This window comes from Carcharhinus amblyrhynchos, chromosome 4 (genome assembly GCF_965287045.1).
Source record: "Carcharhinus amblyrhynchos chromosome 4, sCarAmb.v2.hapA, whole genome shotgun sequence".
Lineage (NCBI taxonomy): Eukaryota > Metazoa > Chordata > Chondrichthyes > Carcharhiniformes > Carcharhinidae > Carcharhinus > Carcharhinus amblyrhynchos.
In genome coordinates this window covers 27,802,330-27,821,565 of record NC_137327.1, presented here as the reverse complement: position 1 = coordinate 27,821,565, position 19,236 = coordinate 27,802,330, and the positions used below count along the sequence as shown (strand labels likewise).

The window sequence follows — 19,236 nt, the reverse complement described above, 5'->3', positions numbered from 1 at the left end:
CAAGCATTTGCACAACATTTCTGTTTTTCAGTTCTGCACTAGCCTAAAGTCCTTCCAGGATCTGATGGTTTCCTTGCCAGGATTTTTAAATAAATAGTTGAGGAATTTGTTAATGCCTTCAAAATTCATTTATTCAGGCCATTCCCCTGCAAAATAGGTATTCTACTTTGAATAATCTGGGGGAATGGCCTATCAGGGAAAAGCAGCTACAGCCAAATTTATTGCACCACAATTGGCTCTGCTTCATGGAGAGAGGAATAAAAAAGTACAAGAATGCAATGGTTATTGGAGATTCAATTGTAAGGGGAACAGAGAGACATTTCTTGGTCCACAAATGAGACTCCATGATCATATATGGCCTTCAAGGATGCTCAGAGCAGCTAAAGGCCATTCTGGAAGAGGAAAGTGAACAGCCAGAGTCGTGGTACACATTTACAAATGACATAGGTTTAAAAAAAAGGGATATGTCCTAAAAGCAGAATATAGGGAGTTAGGAAACAAATTGAAAAGTAGAACCTCAAAGGTAGTGATCTCAGCATTACCACCAAAGCCACATGTTAGTCTGAGCAGAAATAGCAGGAAATATCAGATGAATACTTGGCTGAACAGCTGGTGCAAGGAGGAGGGTTTCAGATTCCTGCAACATTGGGACCAGTACAAACTGGACAGGTTGCATTCTGGCAGGACCAGGACTGATCCCTGAGGGGGAGTATTTGCTATGGTGGTTGGGGAACGTTTAAAATAAAATGGCAGAGGGATGGGGATCTAAGCAAGGAGTCAGAAGGGGAAATAAAATGAAGAACAGAAGACAGAAAAGTGATAGGCAGAGAAATTAAGGGCCAGAATCAAACAGAGGCACATTAAAAAATAATGGGAATGGGACAAAGAATGTTAAAAAAGACAAGCCTCAAGGGTGGAACATTCACAATTAAGTGGACAGATTAATTGTGCAAATAGATGTCAATGGGTATGATATAATTAGGATTACAGAAACATGGCAGTAGGGGAATCAGGAATGGAACTGAACATCCAGGGGTATTTAGGAAGAACAAACAAAAAGGAAAAGTAATACTGAATTGTATTTTTAAAGGTTCACTTTAGAAATCCTCAATGTTCAATGCAGCAGGCGACGGTGCAGAGGGACCTCGGGGTCCTTGTGCATGAGTCGCAAAAACCCAGCTTGCAGGTGCAGCAGGTGGTCAGGAAGGCGAATGGGATGCTGGCCTTCATAGCGAGGGGGATTGAATATAAAAGTAGGGAGGTCTTGCTGCAGCTGTATAGGGCATTGGTGAGGCCGCAGCTGGAGTACAGTGTGCAGTTTTGGGCGCCGCACCTGCGCAAGGATATTTTGGCCCTGGAGGGAGTGCAGAGGAGGTTTACTAGGCTGATACCGGAGTTGAGGGGATTGAGCTATGAGGAGAGGCTGAATAAACTAGGCTTGTACTCGTTAGAGTTTAGAAGAATGAGGGGAGATCTCATTGAGACGTATATGATGATGAATGGGATGGATAGGATAGAGGTGGAGAGACTCTTCCCGCTCAAAAAAGACAGTAGGACTAGGGGGCACAGCCTCAAGATAAGGGGGAGGCGGTTTAGGACGGAGTTGAGGAGGAACTTCTTCACTCAAAGGGTGGTGAATCTCTGGAATTCTCTGCCCGTTGAAGTGGTGGAGGCTGCCTCGCTAAATATTTTTAAGAAGCGGGTTGATGGGTTATTGATAAGAGAGGGGATTAAGGGTTATGGGGAGAGGGTGGGAAAGTGGAACTGAGCCACGACAGATCAGCCATGATCTTATTGAATGGCGGGGCAGGCTCGAAGGGCTAGATGGCCTACTCCTGCTCCTATTTCTTATGTTCTTATGTTCCTTTAATTTTAAACTTGACATGAAATAATATGAATAGAGGTGGAAAAAGTAATTTACCCAAGTTTTACTGATACCATGGCAAGTGAAAAAATAGCAATGCAATGGTTTGTAAAGTTATGAGTGGCAACATGATTAAACCCTAGAATTTACATTGCTGGTTAAAGAGGAAATAAACACAAAAGTGAGCAAGGATATTAGCATAGATGACGTGGAATCTGTATAGGTATGAGTTGAGGAACACCAAGGGGCAAAAAATTTAAGCCGGAGTTGTATATAAACCCCCAAACTGTAGTGGTGATGTTGGAGATGACATTAAACAGGAAGTTGGAGATGCACGCAATAAAAGAACATCTGTAGTTATGGAAGACTAATTTGCATATAGATTGAGTGAATCAAATTACTAATAATATTGTAGAATAGGAATTTCAAGAATCTATATGGGATTGTTTTCTTGACCAATTCATTGAGGAAACAACTAGACAACAGGCCATTCCATACTGGGTATTGTGTAATGAGAAAGTAATAATTAACAATCTAGTTGTGCGAGGCCCCTAGGGTATCAGTGACCATAATATGATACAATTCTTCGTCAAGGTGGAGAGCGATGTAGTTGATTCTGAGACTAGGATCCTGAATCTAAATAAAGGAAACTATGATGGTATGGGAAGTGAATTGGCCATGATGGATTAGGGAAATATTACTTAAAAGGATGATGGTGATTAGGCAATGGCAAACATTCAAACAGCACATGGGTGAAGGGCAACAATTCTTTATTCCTGTCTGGTGCAAAAATAAAACAGGAACGGTGGCCAAACCATGGCTTACAAGGGAAATTAGGGCTTGTATTAGATCCAAAGAAGAGGCATACACATTGGTCAGAAAGAAAAACAGCAGACCCAAGTATTGGAATAGTTTAGAATTTAGCAAAGGAGAATAAAGGGATTGATTAAGGGAAAAATGGGATACAAGTAAGCTTGTGAGGAACATAAAAACTGACTGTAAAGCTTTTATAGGTATGTGAAGAGAAAAAGATTAGGAAGACAAATGTCGATCTCTTACAGTTAGAAGCAGGGAACAAGGAATTGACTGACCAACTAAATACATATTTTATTTTTCTTCACAAAAGGAGGACACAAATAATGTACTAGAAATGTTAGGGAATACTATTTAGTGAGAGGGTGGAACTGAAGGAAATCAATATTAGTGGGGAAATTGATGGGATTGAAGGCCGATAAATTCTGAGTGTTTACTAATCTACATTTCAGAGTAACTAAGGAAGTGGCCCTAGAAATATGGATTCATTGGTTGTCATCTTCCAATATTCTATAGGCTCTGGAACAGTTCATACAGAGGGGAATATAGCTAATGTAACCCCCACTATTTAAAAAGGGAGGTAGAGTGAAAACAGGGAATTTTAGACCACTCAGCCCATCATTATTAGTGGGGAAAATGGTAAAGTACATTATAGAAGATTCAGTAGTCGAGCATTTGGAAAATTGTAGCTGGATCAGACAAAGTCAGACAAAACATTTATGAAAGGGTTGACGAATCTACTGGAATTCTGAGGATATAACTGGTAGAGTTGAGTTGGTTTATTTGGACTTTCAGAAGGCTTTCAACAAAGGCCCACATAAGAGATTAACATGTAAAATTGAAGTGAATAGGATGGGGGGTAGTGTATTGAAATGGATAGAAAACTGATTGGCAGACAGCAGAGAAAGGGTAGGAATAAACATCTTTTTCCAAGCAGCAGGCTATTTACATGTATATTAATGATTTTCAGATGTGGGAACTAAATGTAATAACTCTGAATTTATAGATGACACAAAGCTGGGTGGGAGGGTGAGCTGTGAGGAGGATGCAGAGATACTTCAATGTGATTTGGACAAGTGAGTGGGCAAATGTATGACAGATGCAGTATAATGTGGATAAATGTAAGGATATCCATCTGGATAGCAAAAAGGAGGGTAGATTATTATCTGAATAAATCCTTACAGTATAGAAGGAGCCATATGGCCCATTAAGTTTGTACTGACTCTCCAAAAGGGGCATCCACTCTAGCCCATTCATGTAACCCCACACGTTTACCATGGCTAATCCATCTAACCTACACATTTGGGGACACTTAAGGGGCAATTTAAAATGGCCAAGCCACCTAACCTGTACATTTTTGAACTGCAGGAGGAAACTAGAGTACCTGGAGGAAACCCACGCAGATAGGGGGAGAATATGCAAATTCCACAAGGACAGTCACCCAAGGTTGGAATTGAATGCAGGTTCCTGGTGCTGTGAGGCAGCAGTACTAATCACTGTGCCACCATGCCGCCCATCCTGGCTACAGATTGGGAGAGGGGAATGTGCAACAAGATCTGGGTGTCCTTGTACACAAGTTGCTGAAAGTAAGCATGCAGGTGTAACTGGCATTGAGGACGTCAAATTGTATGTTGGCCTTCATAGCGAAAGGATGTGAGTACAGGAGCAGGGATGTCTTTGTTGCAGTTACACAGGGCCTTGACGAGATCATACCTGGAATAATGTGTGCAGTTTTGGTCTCCTTATCTGAGAAAGCATGTTCTTGCTATGGAGGGAGTACAGCGAAGATTTACCATACTGACTCCTAGGTCTTATGAGGAAAGGCTGAGGGACTTGAGGTTATTTTTGTTAGAGAGAAGGAGGTTAAGAGGTGACCTAATTGAGGCATACAAGATGATCAGAGGGTTAGATAGGGTGGGCAGGCAGAGCCTTTTTTCTCGGATGGTGGTGGCTAACACAAGGGGACATAGCTTTAAACTGAGGGGTGATAATTATAGGACGGATGTCAGAGGTAGGTTCTTTACTCAGAGGGTAGTAAGGGCGTGGAATGCCCTGCCTGCAGCAGTTGTGGACTCGCCAACTTTAAGGGCGTTCAAATGGTCAGTGGATAGGCATATGGATAACATTGGAATAGTTTAGGTTAGAGGGTCATTAGACTCGTTTCACTGGTCGGCGCAACATCGAGGGCCGAAGGGCCTGTACTGCGCTGTAATGTTCTAGGATGGCATGACTGATGTATGAGGATAATTGAGTTGGTTAGGATTATATTCACTGGAATTTAGAAGAATGAGGGGGATCCCAGAGAAACCTATAAAATTCTAACAGGACTAGACAGGACAGATGCAGGAGTCCAGAACCAGAAGTCACAGTTTAGGACTGAGATGAGGAGAAATTTCTTCATCCAGAAAGTGGTTACTTTGTGGAATTCTCTAACATGGAAAACAGAAAGTTAGGTTTAGCTCTTGGAGCTAAAAGGATCAAAGGATATGGGGGTAATGTGGAAACAGATTACGGAGTTAGGTAATTAGCCATGATCATAATGAATGGTGGAGCAAGCGCTAAGGGCCAAATGGCCAAGTACTTCTATCTATGTTTCCAATGGTTTACGGAAAACTAGGCTGTTGCTTAGCAACCAGGTGCCACCCTAGCTTAGAAAGAACTTTTGAGTTTAGTTTTACGCTGGACCCAGGAGAAGCTGGACAGGACCAGAGAGCTAGGACAGAGCAAGACTTACCAAAAGAAAGGTATACTGGGAGTGAGGGAGTAGTTTTATTGACCAAATTAGTTTAAATTGACTTACAAATTGCCACAGGCTGCACTATGAAGAGACTAAAGAGATAAAAACCAGTTTTGTGATTGACTAAGAAGGTGATAGAGCATATTGGGGGAATGACGAAATTATTTGCTGTGGTAAGAAGAATAAAAAAGTTCGTAAATGTTGGTATTCAGAGGGATTTTCGTTGTCTATAAACAAATAACAAAGTTAACAAGCAGGTACAGCAAGCAATTAGGAAGCTAAATTAACTTTGCCTTTACTGCAAAGGGATTGAAATACAAGAGTAAGAAAGTCTTTCTGCAATTATGTAGGGTTTAGTGAAACCACAGTTTCAGTATTGTTCACAAGTTTGGTCTCCTAACCTATGAAAAAATGTACCTGCTTTAGACAGGAATGAAGGATCATTGGATTGATTCCATGAGGAAATTTTGAGTAAAATGGGTCCATTATGCTCTGGAACTTGAAGCATGAGAGGTTATCTAATTCAAACATATAAAATTCTTAGAAAGTTTGACTGGGTAGGTGCTGTGAAGATGTTTTTCTGGTTAGAGACACTAAAACTACAGGTCATCATCTTAGGATAAGAGGTCCAACATATCGGACTAAGGAGGAGAAATCTCACCACAAAGAGGGTTTCTAATCTTTGGATTTTTTTTAAAGGCGGCTATAGATGCTCATTTGTTGCATTTATTCAGGACTAAGATCAAGATTTTTGGGCACTAAGGGGGTGCTAAGTTCAACCATGATTTTATTGAATGGGAAAGCAGTCCTAAGATACATTGCCTACTCATACTTCTTTTTTTAAAAATTCATTTGTGGGACATGGGCGTTACTGGCTGGCCAGCATTTATTGCCCGTTCCTAGCTGACCGTGAAATGAGTGGCTTACTAGGCCATTTCAGAGGGCAGTTGAGAGTCAACCACATTGCTGTGGCTCTGGAGTCACATATAGACCAGATCAGGTAAGGACAGTAGATTCCTTCCCTAAAAGGACATTAGTGAACTATTATCTTGTTGAATTGAGAACAGCCAAGGTTCTGAATGGTCTACTCTGTGCCCACGTTCTTTTTCACTCACCCTTTTGATGATTGTATCTGTATTTACAAGTTTCCAGCATATCCACACGGCCACCAAAACATTAATTCTCAATTAAACAGTTCTGGTATGTTTCTGTAAAAGCTAAAATGCATCGACATATATGGCTTCCAACCTGGAAGGCATAGACCAGATATGCATTAAAGCAGAAACTGATCCAATTAATCACATTATTGTTTATTAATTGCCTTTGAGTAAATTTGGTCTTTTATTTTGTTTTGCCGCATTTCTTTAATTGCTCACACTTCAATGGGAAAGAGGTTGGATGAAGGCCTTCGGCAATAAGAGATTTACAAGTGTAAGGAAGCATATTAAAACTTGAATACCACAAATTCTGGAAGGGCTAAATAAGACAAAAAAAAAGCTAGAACAGTCAGTATCTGTGACGACTGCAGACGAACAACTCTTTCAGATGTGTCAAGAATGTTCCTGACCTACACTCAATTCTCCAGCACGACCCCATTAGAAATGGTGGGAGTCAATTTACAATGTTTCTCCATAAAGAAATAGACTATTTAGTCCAGTTTTTTGTCTAGTGTCTATCTCAGGAACAGGAAATCTACATAAATTTCATCTGATATGCAGTTATTCCAGAAACAGAATAAAATATTGATAAGGATCCCAACTAGCACAGCAAGAATTTTAACCATTAATATGTTAATCTATACAAACTGCAACACTGAATACTTTGTTGAGGCCTGCAAAGTGATTTTGATCATTAGCTCAAAACTCAAAGCTAGCACGATACTCGAATTCTGCAACACTTCAAACTCCCACTATCGATTTCATTCTTTTTCCTAAACCTGTCTGTTCCCAACCTGACCTTAAGATGAACTTCTAACCTATGAAACAATTCCCAGTCTTTGCCTATCTCAGCTCATTTGCTGCTGAGCTCCTCATTTATGTTTATGTTTTTATCTTCAGACTTGACTATTCCAAATTATTCCTAGCTGATGTCTAATATTACCCTCTGTAGAGTTTAGGTTATCTAAAACTCTGCTATCCACATCTTAACTTGGACTCAATCCCATTCCATATCACCCTCGTGCTCGCTAACCTATAGTGGTTCTTGATTGAAGAGTGTCTTGATTTTAGAATTTTCACCCTTGGTTTCAAATCCCTCTTATGACCTCATCACTTCCTAACTCTGCAGCTCCTGCACTCCCACAACTTGTTGACATATCTGCACTCCCTTAATTATGGTCCTGATTTCAATTATCTATCAATGAAGCCGTACCTTCTCTTCCTTCATTCCCAAGCTCTGGAATATCCTCCCTACACTTTTCAATCTCGGTAACTCACTTTTCTTCTTTAAAACACTCAAAACTATCACTCTGATAAAGATTCTAGTCATATTACTTAACATTTCCTTCTGTAGCTCTGTGTCATATTTTCTCCTGTGAAGCACCTGGGATGTTTTATTACCATAAAAATACTGTATAAGTGGTTGTTGTTGAAAACAATACTAACATTTAAATTCATTTTAAATGTCATCAAATTTAAATGACTTAATTCTGATAACTCAAGAAAGTTTACTAGTATACAATTTTATACAAATTACCTTGCTGATTGGAATCCATAGCTGGTTGCTTGCAGTCCTGAGCTCGATGCCCATTAGCCCCACAGTTGTAGCATGATATATGCCCATTCTTTTTATGTCCTGATCCATTTGTGCTTCCTAGCATGTTTTGTGTTTGATATACTGCAGTTGTACCACCCAAGAAATTCTGCATGGGAGGCATGACAAAGTTCGACTGCCCACTTAAGATGGAGTCAGGAGTTAAACCAGTATTGTAAGCAGGAGGTGGAACAACTGGATAGGGAAAGGCAGTACCATTATTATATTGGGTGCTGATGTAACCACTGTTACATAAAGGACTGAATGGGAAAATTGGGAAAGTTAACACTGAATGCCCTGAAAATGGGCTTTGGAAGTAATTGGCATAGTTAATTGTCACAGGATTTGAACCACAGTTCCCACTGCAGCCACATGAACTGCACACATTACACCCAGTTTGCTGCTGCTGCTGCATAGGGATATTCATTCCTGAGCCACCACTACCATTATTGCTGTTAATATAACTGTTTTCAGCCACAGAGGAGAGAGTTGGGCTGGAGCTAGGGATAGGACAATTTGGCACACTCACAATGTTTGTGAAGGACACAGAAGGGTGACTATTGGCGGGTGTATTGTTGTTATTTGTACAGAAAGTGCCAGAGATGGAAGTTATAGGTGAACACTGAATTGTTGAAAAGGCAACTTTGGTGTTGGCTGAATAAGGAACTGTCCTTGAGCTTATTACAGCAGGTGAGACACTTTTTACTTGTACAACACTATTATAGGCAGTCTGTCCCACCAGCATAGGTTCTGCTGGAATGGAGGAAGAGACCAGAAGTTTCACTGGGGGGTGAGAAGCGTTATACGCAGAGTTGGATGTTGCAGTAGTGGAAGAACTAGTGTCTGTTCTTGGTATTGATAACGGAGTCGTTTTGGGTGTAGTATCTATGGAAGAAGGAGGTCCAACTTTAGTTCTAATCCCAAAGTTTACAACTTTAGATGGAATCCCACTGTTTTCTGAAACACTAGTGGATATTTGGGAAGCCTGAAGTGGAGAAGTTGGCATTGCATCCACAACCATGGCTCCAAGAGAACCAAATTTCTTTTCTACTTTGATGCTACCACCAGGTCCTTCATGAAGTTTGTTTCCAAGATCAACAGATGAATTTGCATGGATTGGAGAAGAAATGCCAGTAATAGGCTTTATATCAAAACTGCCCCTTTCTGATTTCCTTACTGAATTAAGCATTCGACTGGGAGCAATGTTTGAAGAGATCACAGGCATGAACTGTACAGTGGAAATGGCTGAAGATACATGGCTGGGATGGGCCAATCCAGTTTCATTTTGCACTGGTGAGACTTGTGCTGTGGGTCTCCATGACCCAGTGTTTAGGTTGCTCAAGTGAGTTGATAACATTGCCGGTTTCTCCTTTATTTGAATGTCCACTGCGGTCTCTGGATCTGCAAATGCAGTTACATGAAAATGAACATGTTACAAAAAGGTACAATAATTCATTCTGTATAGACTTTTGTGGATTATAATTTATGAGAGACTGCAGGCATAGCATTTCATAATTACGATGTGTAACAGAAAATTATTAAAACACTCAACCCTTCTACATTATGATTTGTATGAAAGTGTTCAAAGTAGTGGGTTCTTGGATATTATATATTCAAGATAAATGAATTAATAGTCAAGTAATGTTGATCAAAGGAGAGCTTTTGTTTGCATCAATTGTGTTAAGCTTGTGATGAATACAAATTGGAAATTGTGAGTACGTGTCCAGTATCTTCAGTCTATTGCTTTTCAGTGGTGGCAGTTGGATACAAACATAAATGTGCAGTTCACCCAATGCATTATACAGTTTGATCATGAGTTCCTCCAGTTTTGTATTCTACAGGTCAAGCTATAGAGATCAAAACTCCTTCTCTACAATGACTGGACTTTTGAACAGCTACAAAGATCTCAAAATGCTTTTTTCAATTTCATCTATAACTTTAACCCAGTTAACCTTGGCAAGATGTATGCAAAAGAGCACACCAGGAGCAGCAACAGGACTCCTTAGCATGTGGTATCAACTTAATGAAGCTGCAAAACATAGATAGCTGGATGCTAAATATTAAATGTAAAATGCTATCACCAAAGATAAGCAGTCTCACAAACAACAGTCACAGCAAAGCTCTCTAGCCATAACATACCCAACTGAGAATGAAGCAAGTTATCCTGGATCTGGTCCTGTGTAATGAGGCAGGTAAAATTAAAAGATCTTCTTGTGAGGGATCCTCTTGCAATGAGCGATCACAATATGGTTGAATTTCTAATACAGATGGAGGGTGAGAAAGTAGGGTCCCAAACCAGTGTCCTCTGCTTGAACAGAAGGGAGTATGATAGGATGAGGGCGGAATTGGCAATGTGGACTGACAGCGCAGACTAGTTGGTAGGACAGCTGAAGAACAGTGGAGGATTTTTAAGGAGATTTTTCTCAGTACTCAGCAAAAATATATTCCGGTGATAAAAAAAATGTAAGAAAAGGGATAACCAGCTGTGGATAACTAAGGAAATAAAGGAGAGAATTAAAAACCAACGCGTACAGAGTGGCCAAAATTAGTGGGGAACTAGAAGATTGGGAAAGCTTTAAAAAAACAAAGAACTACTAAGAAAGCGATAAAGAAAGGAAAGATAGATTAGGAAACTAAACTAGCACAAAATATAAAAACTGATAGTAAAGGTTTTTACAAATATATAAAAAGGAAAAAAGAATGGCTAAAGTAAATGTTGGACCCCTACAAGACAAGAAGGGGGATTTAATAATGGGAAACGAGGAAATGGCTGAGGCCTTAAACAAGTTTTTTGTGTTGGTCTTCACGGTAGAGGACACAAACAGCTTACCAAAAATTGACGGTTGTGGGACCTTAGGGGGTGAGGACCTAAAAACGATTACTATTACTAAAGAGGTAGTGCTTGGTAGGCTAATGGGACTAGAGGTAGACAAGTCCCTGTGTCTGGATGGAATGCATCCCAGGGTACTGAAAGAAATAGCAGAAGTAATAGCAGGTGCGTTAGTTGTAATTTATCAAAATTCGCTGTACTCTGGGGAGATGCCAGCTGATTGGAAAACAGCTAATGTGACACCACTGTTTAAAAAAGGTGGTAGACAAAAGGCGGGTAACTACAGGCTGATTAGCTTAACGTCCGTAGTTGGGAAAATGCTGGAATCCATCATCAAAGAAGAAATAGTAGGACACCTGGAAAAGAATGGTTCAATCAAGCAGACACAGCATGGATTCATGAAGGGAAAGTTGTGTTTGACAAATTTACTGGATTTTTATGAAGATGTAACGAGTGCGGTTGACAGAGGGGAACCGGTGGATGTGGTATTTTTAGATTTCCAGAAGGCGTTTGATAAGGTGCCTCACAAAAAGTTGCTGCATAAGATTAAGGTACATGGAGTTGGGGGTAAAGTCTTAGCGTGGATTGAGGATTGGCTATCTAACAGGAAGCAGAGAGTTGGAATAAACGGGTGCTTTTCCGGTTGGCAGTTGGTGACTAGTGGCATGCCGCAGGGATCAGTGCTGGGACCTCAGGTGTTTACCATATACATAGATGATCTGGAGGAGGGGACCGAGTGTAGGGTAACAAAGTTTGCTGATGACACAAAGATGAGTGGGAAAGCGAATTGCGTGGAGGATGCGGAAAGTCTGCAGAGAGATTTAGATAGGCTAAGTGAGTGGATGAGGATCTGGCAGATGGAGTATAATGTTGGCAAGTGTGAGGTTATCCACTTTGGAAGGAATAATAGCAAAATGGACTATTGTTTAAAAAGGTGAAAAATTACAACATGCTACTGTGCAGAGGGACCTGGAGTCCTTGTGCATGAATCACAAAAAGTCAGTTTGCAGGTGCAGCAGGTGATCAAGAAGGCAAATGGAATGTTGGCCTTTATCGCGAGGGGGTTGGAGTATAAAAGCAGGGAGGTCTTGCTGCAATTGTACAAGGTACTGGTGAGGCTGCAACTAGAGTAGTGTGTGCAATTTTGGTCCCCTTATTTGCAAAAAGATATATTGGCCTTGGAGGGAGTGCAGAGAAGGTTCACCAGGTTGATACCGGAGATGAGGGGGTTAGCTTATGAGGAGAGATGGAGTAGATTGGGCCTGGACTCATTGGAGTTTCGAAGGCTGAGGGGGGATCTTATAGAGACATATAAGCTAATGAAGGGGCTAGACAGGGTAGAGGCAGACAGATTATTTCCATTTAGAAAGGAAACAAGGACTAGAGGGCACAGCCTCAAAATACGGGGAAGTCAATTTAGAACAGAGTTGAGGAGGAACTTCTTCTCAGAGGGTAGTGAATCTTTGGAATTCTCTGCCCATTGAAGCAGTGGAGGCTACCTTGTTAAATATGTTTAAGTCACAGGTAGATAGATTTCTGATCAATAAGAGAATTAAGGGTTATGGGGAGCAGGCGGGTAAGTGGAACAGAACCACTTTCAGATCAGCCATGATCTTATTGAATGGCGGGGCAGGCTCGAGGGGCTAGATGGCCTAGTCCTGCTCCTATTTCTTATGTTCTTATGATGGTGGACGTCAGGCAACTAACAGAAAGAGGCAGCTCCACTAACATCACATCCTCAACAAAAGCAGAGCCCAGCACAAGTTCAAGAAAGACGAGTCTGAAATGTTTGCAAGCATCTTCAGCCAAAATATCAAGCATAGAATCCCACTTGTCCTCCCATCAATATTCTCAGCATCACAAATACCAATGGCCAGCAAATTTAGTTCACTTCATCTGACATTGCAGGAGAAATAAATACATCAGGCATAGTGAAGGGCATCAGCTCTGACTGCATCCAAACTGTAGTGTTAACTACCTGCAAACCAGAACTAGTCACTGTCATAACTAAGCTATTCCACTACAAATAATAACATGGACATTCAGCTGATATATTACAAATTGTCTGGAGACATCTTTTTATAAAAAGCAAAATATGTTTAACCCAACCAATTACGACTCTATCAGCATCCCCATCATTAATAAAATGATGGAAGAGGCACTCTGACACCTACTCACCAACAAGGGATGGCATGGTGGCACAGTGGTTAGCACTGCTGCCTCAGTCCCAGGTTCAATTCCGGCCTCAGGTCACTGTCTGTGTGGAATTTGCCCATTCTCCCCGTGGGTTTCCTTCCACAGTCCAAAGATATACAGGTTAGGTTGACTGACCATGATAAACTGACAGGGGGATTAGCACGATAAATGCTTGGGGTTGCGGGAATAGAGCCTGGGTGGGATTGTGGTTAGTGCAGACTTGATGGGCCAAATGGTCTCCTTCCGTAATGTAGAGATTCTATGAACCTGCTGGTCAACATTTTTGAAAATTCTTTCATGGGGTTTGGATGTTGATGGCAAGGCCAGCATTAGCTGCCCATCCCTAATCATCTTTCAGCATAATTTTGTCATACCCTTAATTTGGATTTTGCCAGAGCCATTTGGCTCCTGATCTTATCATGGCCTTTCTCCAGGATAGATTCAAGAGCTGATGTCAGAGGCGAGATGAGAATAATTACCCATGAGTTTAAGGTAGCAGTTGATGGAGAATTGTACCAAAGAGCACAAGCAATGCCAAGGAAGAGAATGGAAAACCACTCCATTGGTTGGATTCAAAGGAATAATCCAGATCATTGGTGACCAATTACTGCAGCCACCGAATGATGATGATAACATCAATAACCTCTATTTATTAAACACTTTTATTGCACTTCTCAGGAGCATTATCAAACAAATTTGCCACCAAACCACATAAGGGTTCTTTCTTTCATGGTTCTATTTTTAAACGGCTAGGTATTTGCACGATTTCTTACCAATTGATCAACGTATCCTGCCACCTTCAATGATTTATGCACATATACTGCAGATCCCTGTTCCCCCCACACACTTCAGAATAGTATTCTTTATTTTACATTTCCTCATTCTTCCTGCCAAAATGTAACATTTCACACATCTTTACATCAAATTTCATTTGCCATGTGTCAACACAATCAACAGCCTGGCCTTTTCTTTTGAAGTCTTTAACTATCCTCCTCACAGTTCACAATACTTCCAAATTATGTGTCATTTTTAAATTCTGAAATTGTACCCAGCACATTCAAATCCAAGTCATTAATACAGATCAAGAAAAGCACTGATCCTAATAATACTACTACTTGGGAATCTCCAATACATACCTTCTACCAGTCCAGAAATTCACTGATCATCATTACTCAGGGTTTCCTATCACTCCATTATCGCTTTTATTTCACGACTTCAAATTTGAGCACACGACTGTCACGTGGCACTTTATCAAATGGCTTTTGAAGTCCATCAATTATATTATTCTCGTCAACCCTCCGTATTCAGGTAAAGGCAAGTGTCCAGCAGAGAATAACAGAGCAGCGATACTGATTAGTTGTTGCTGGGGAGATTTGCATTAGTGCATTCACTGCTTCCAGAAAATGGATCAAAAAGACACCCTCCGTGTTCAAGTGAAGGCAAGCGTCCAGCAGAGTGGCTGTCACAGGGAAGATTTGCAACAGCGCAGTCACTGCTTCCAGATAGTCGTTTGTGGAGGAGCAGTTGTCAAAGGACAGTTAAACCCCAAACACTGCTTCAGTGTTTCCCTCCCTATCTCCTCCTCTAACCAAAAATAAATAACTGTGAGCAAGCAAGGAAAAGGTGAGTTGAGATTCTTTTATCCTTTTAACTGTAAAAGGGAAGTATGGCAGTTAGGACAGTGGTATGCTCCTCCTCTTACAAGTGGGAAATCAGACAGCAATCTAGTCTCCCTGACAACTTTGTCAGCAAGAAGTGTGTCCAGCTGTAGCTCCTCATAGACCACATTGTTTGGTTGGAGCGGCAGCTGGATGCACTGCAGAGCGTACAGGGGTCGGAGAGTGTGATGGATACTTGTTACAGAGAGATTTTCACACCACAGGTTCAATCAGATAGATATGTGACTACCAGGAGAGGCAGGCAGGTAGTGCAGGAGTCTCCTTTGGCTATACCCATTTCAATAGGTATACTGTTTTGGATATCGTCGAGGGGGATAGTCTCTCGGGAAAATATCAGCAGCAGCCAGGCGTACGGCACCACACTTGGTTCTGTTGTTCAGCAGGGTTGGGCAAAGAGCAAGTGAGCAGCAGTAATAGAAGACTCATGAGTTGGAGGCACAGACAGATGATTCTGTGGCCACATTTGAGATGATGATGAATTTACTATCAAATAAATCGGTTGGACTGAAACCTGGTGTTGTCAGACTTTTTAACCACATTTGAGATGCCAGGATGTTGTGCTGCCACCCTAAAGCCAGTGTCAAGGACGTCTGAGTGGTTGCAGGATATTTTTAAGGGGGGAGGGTTAGCAGGCAGATGTCACTGGTACAATGTGTACAATGACATAAGAAGGAAAAGGGATGAGGTCCTGATGTGTGAATATAAAAGGTCAGGCAGAATGCTAAAGTGCAGGACCTTGAGGGTAATAATTTCTGGATTATTGTCGGTGCCATGTGCTGGTGAGAATAGGAAGATTAGGCAAATTAATACATGGCTTGGGAGCTCATGCAGGAGAAAAGGATTTAAATTTGTGAATCATTGGGATCTTTTCTGGGGCAGAGATGAGGGACAGGTTACACCTGTAGCAGGATTAAACGCCATAATAAAATCTTGGATCAACTACATAATTATTTTGGAAAATAGTGATGGAAAGGGATAGGCATGAACCTCGGGTCAGTAGTTTCAGCTGGGGGAAGGGTAATTATGAGGCTATTAGGAGAGAATTAGGAAGCATTGGTTGGACTAGGAGATTACAGGGACTGGGAACGTCCGAGATGTGGAGATTTTTCAAGGAGCAGCTACTGCGGGTCTGTGATAGGTATATCCCTGTCAGGCAAGGAGGATTTGGTAGGCCCAGGGAACCGTGGTGCACTAAAAAAGTTGATTCGTTGGTTAGGAAGAAAAAGGAGGCTTATGTTCGGATGAGGCTTGAGGGCTCAGGTAGTGCATTAGAAAGTTTTAGATTGGCTAGGAGGGAGTTGAAGAGGGAGTTAAGAAGGGCTAAAAGAGGACATGAGATGACTTTGGCTGATAGGATTAAGGAGAACCCTAAGGCGTTTTACAGGTATGTCAAGAACAGAAGGTTGGTTAGGGCAAGATTAGGGCCAGTTACAGACAGTAGAGGGAAGTTGTGTGTGGAACCGGAGGAGATTGGAGAGGCGTTGAACCAATATTTCTCTTCGGTGTTCACGCAAGGGGACATGAATGTAGCTGAGGAGGACACTGGGGTGCAGGGGTGTAAAATAGATAGTATTGCAGTTGATACGGGGGATGTGCTGGATATTCTAGAGGGTTTGAAAATAGACAAGTCCCCTGGTCCGGATGGGATTTACCCAAGGATTCTCTGGGAGGCAAGAGAGGTGATTGCGGAGCCTCTGGCTCTGATCTTCAGGTCGTCGTTAGTCTCTGGTATAGTACCGGAAGATTGGAGGACAGCAAATGTTGTCCCATTGTTTAAGAAGGGGAGCAGAGACTTCCCTGGGAATTATAGACCGGTGAGTCTTACTTCTGTGGTGGGTAAGGTTTTGGAAAGGATTATTAGAGACAGGATTTATAGTTATTTGGAGAGTAATGAATTGATTAGAGACAGTCAGCATGGTTTTGTAGCGGGTAGGTCGTGCCTTACTAACCTTATCGAGTTCTTTGAGAAAGTGACCAAAGAGGTGGATAGGGGTAAGGCAGTTGACGTGGTGTATATGGATTTTAGTAAGGCGTTTGATAAGGTTCACCATGGTAGGCTTCTGCAGAAAATGCAGATGTATGGGATTGGGGGTAATCTAGGTAATTGGATCAGGAATTGGCTAGCAGATAGGAGACAGAGGGTGGTGGTTGATGGTAAATATTCGTCACGGAGTTCGGTTACGAGTGGTGTGCCTCAGGGATCTGTTTTGGGGCCACTGCTGTTTGTAATTTTTATTAATGATCTGGATGAGGGTATAGTTGGGTGGATTAGTAAGTTTGCTGATGACACCAAAGTCGGAGGTGTGGTAGATTGTGAGGAAGGGTGTCATAGTTTGCAGGGTGACTTAGAAAGGTTGCAGAGCTGGGCCGCGAGGTGGCGGATGGAGTTTAATGTGGAGAAGTGTGAGGTAATTCATTTCGGTAGGAATAACAGATGTGTTGAGTATAGGGCTAACGGGAGGACTTTGAATAGTGTGGAGGAGCAGAGGGATCTAGGTGTATGTGTACATAGATCCCTGAAAGTTGGGAATCAAGTAGATAAGGTTGTTAAGAAGGCATACGGTGTCTTGGCGTTTATTGGTAGGGGGATTGAATTTAGGAGTCACAGCATCATGATGCAACTGTACACAACTCTGGTGCGGCCACACTTGGAGTATTGTGTGCAGTTCTGGTCCCCACATTACAGGAAGGATGTAGAGGCTTTGGAGAGGGTGCAGAGGAGGTTTACCAGGATGTTGCCTGGTATGGAGGGGAGATCCTATGAGGAGAGACTGAGAGATTTGGGGTTGTTTTCGCTGGAAAGAAGGCGGCTAAGCGGGGACCTTATTGAAACATATAAGATGATTAGAGGTTTAGACAGGGTGGATAGTGATAGCCTTTTTCCTAGGATGGAGAAAGCTAGCACGAGGGGGCACGGCTTTAAATTAAGGGGGGGTAGTTATAGGACTGATGTCAGGGGTAGGTTCTTTACCCAGAGGGTGGTGAGGGACTGGAATGCCCTGCCAGCTGCAGTTGTAAATGCACCTAGTTTGGGGGCGTTTAAGAGATCTGTGGATAGGTTTATGGATGAAATGGGATTGGTTTAGATTAGTGGGTTAGTGTTGTTTTTTTCTTAAAAGCTGGTCGGCGCAACATCGTGGGCCGAAGGGCCTGTTCTGCGCTGTAATGTTCTATGTTCTATGTTCTAATACAACTGGACATCCTACCTGGAGCCATGACTTTACCAAGGATGGCTCCCTCTGGAAACCAGATATCATTTTCAAGAAGGATATCCTGCTAGACCCACTCGGGAGGGTTTAAACTAGTTTGGCAGGATCATGGGACCCATAGCAGTAGGGAGACAGTAGAGAAGGTTGAAGGTAGCACATTAAGTAGTAAAGGCAGTGTAAATAATCCTAACATCACACAGGTCAAGCAAAAGCAGGGTCGAAAGCAAGGAACATCCAGATTAAAGTGCAGTTATTTCAGTGCAAGAGGCCTGACGGGCAAGGCAGATGAACTCAAGGCATGGATGGGTACACGGGACTAGGATATTATAGTTATTACTGAAACATGGCTAAGGGAGGGACGGGACTGGCAGCTCAATGTTCCAGCGTACAGATGCTAAAGGAAAGTTAGAACAAGAAGTAAAAGAGGAGGGGGAGTTACATTTTTGTTAGGGAAAACATCATGGCAATACTGAGAGGGGATACTTCTGAGGATTCACCCACTGAGTCTACATGGGTAGAACGGAAAGATAAGAACAGGGAGATGACTTTGATGGGATTGTCAGTGGAAAATTGAAGAGCAAACATGTAAGAAGTTTACAGATACCTCCAAGAAAAATAGAATGGTAATTGTAAGGGATTTTAACTTTCCCAACATTGACTGGGACAGCCATAGTATTAGGGGCTTGGATGGAGAAAGATTTGTTGAGTGTATTCAAGAGAAATCTCTTTCAGTATGAGAAAATTTTGACTTTGTCTAGGGAAATAAGGAAGAGCAGGTGACAGAAGTGTTAGTGAGGGATCACTTTGGGAACAGTGACCATAATTCCATTAGTTTTAAGATAGCTAGGGAGAATGATAGGTCTGACCCAAAAGTTAAAATTCTAAACTGGGGCAAGGCCAATTTTGATGGTATTAGACAGGAACTTTCAAAAGATGATTGGTGGAGTCCATTGGCAAACAAAGGGACGTCTAGTAAGTGGGAGGCTCTTAAAAGTGCGTTAAACAGGGTTCAGTGTAAAAACATTCCTTTCAGAGTGAAGGGCAAGGCTGTTGGAAGTAGGGAATCCTGAATGACTCAGGATATTGAGGCCCTGGTCAGGAAGAAAGGGGCATATGTCATTCATAGGAAGCTGGGATCGAGTGGATTCCTTGAAGAG

The 19,236-nt window shown here is 41.8% G+C and overlaps 1 protein-coding gene across 3 annotated transcripts in view; it reads right to left on the bottom strand.

Moving 5' to 3' along the window:
• Positions 1-19,236, bottom strand: part of zcchc14 (zinc finger, CCHC domain containing 14) — a 108,868-nt gene that overhangs the window by 10,491 nt on the left and 79,141 nt on the right. For all 3 annotated transcript variants that reach the window (XM_080186889.1, XM_080186890.1, XM_080186891.1), the window contains one exon: positions 8,109-9,566. In XM_080186889.1, coding sequence (XP_080043015.1) covers positions 8,109-9,566 — 1,458 coding nt within the window. The remainder of the gene's footprint in view (positions 1-8,108; positions 9,567-19,236) is intronic.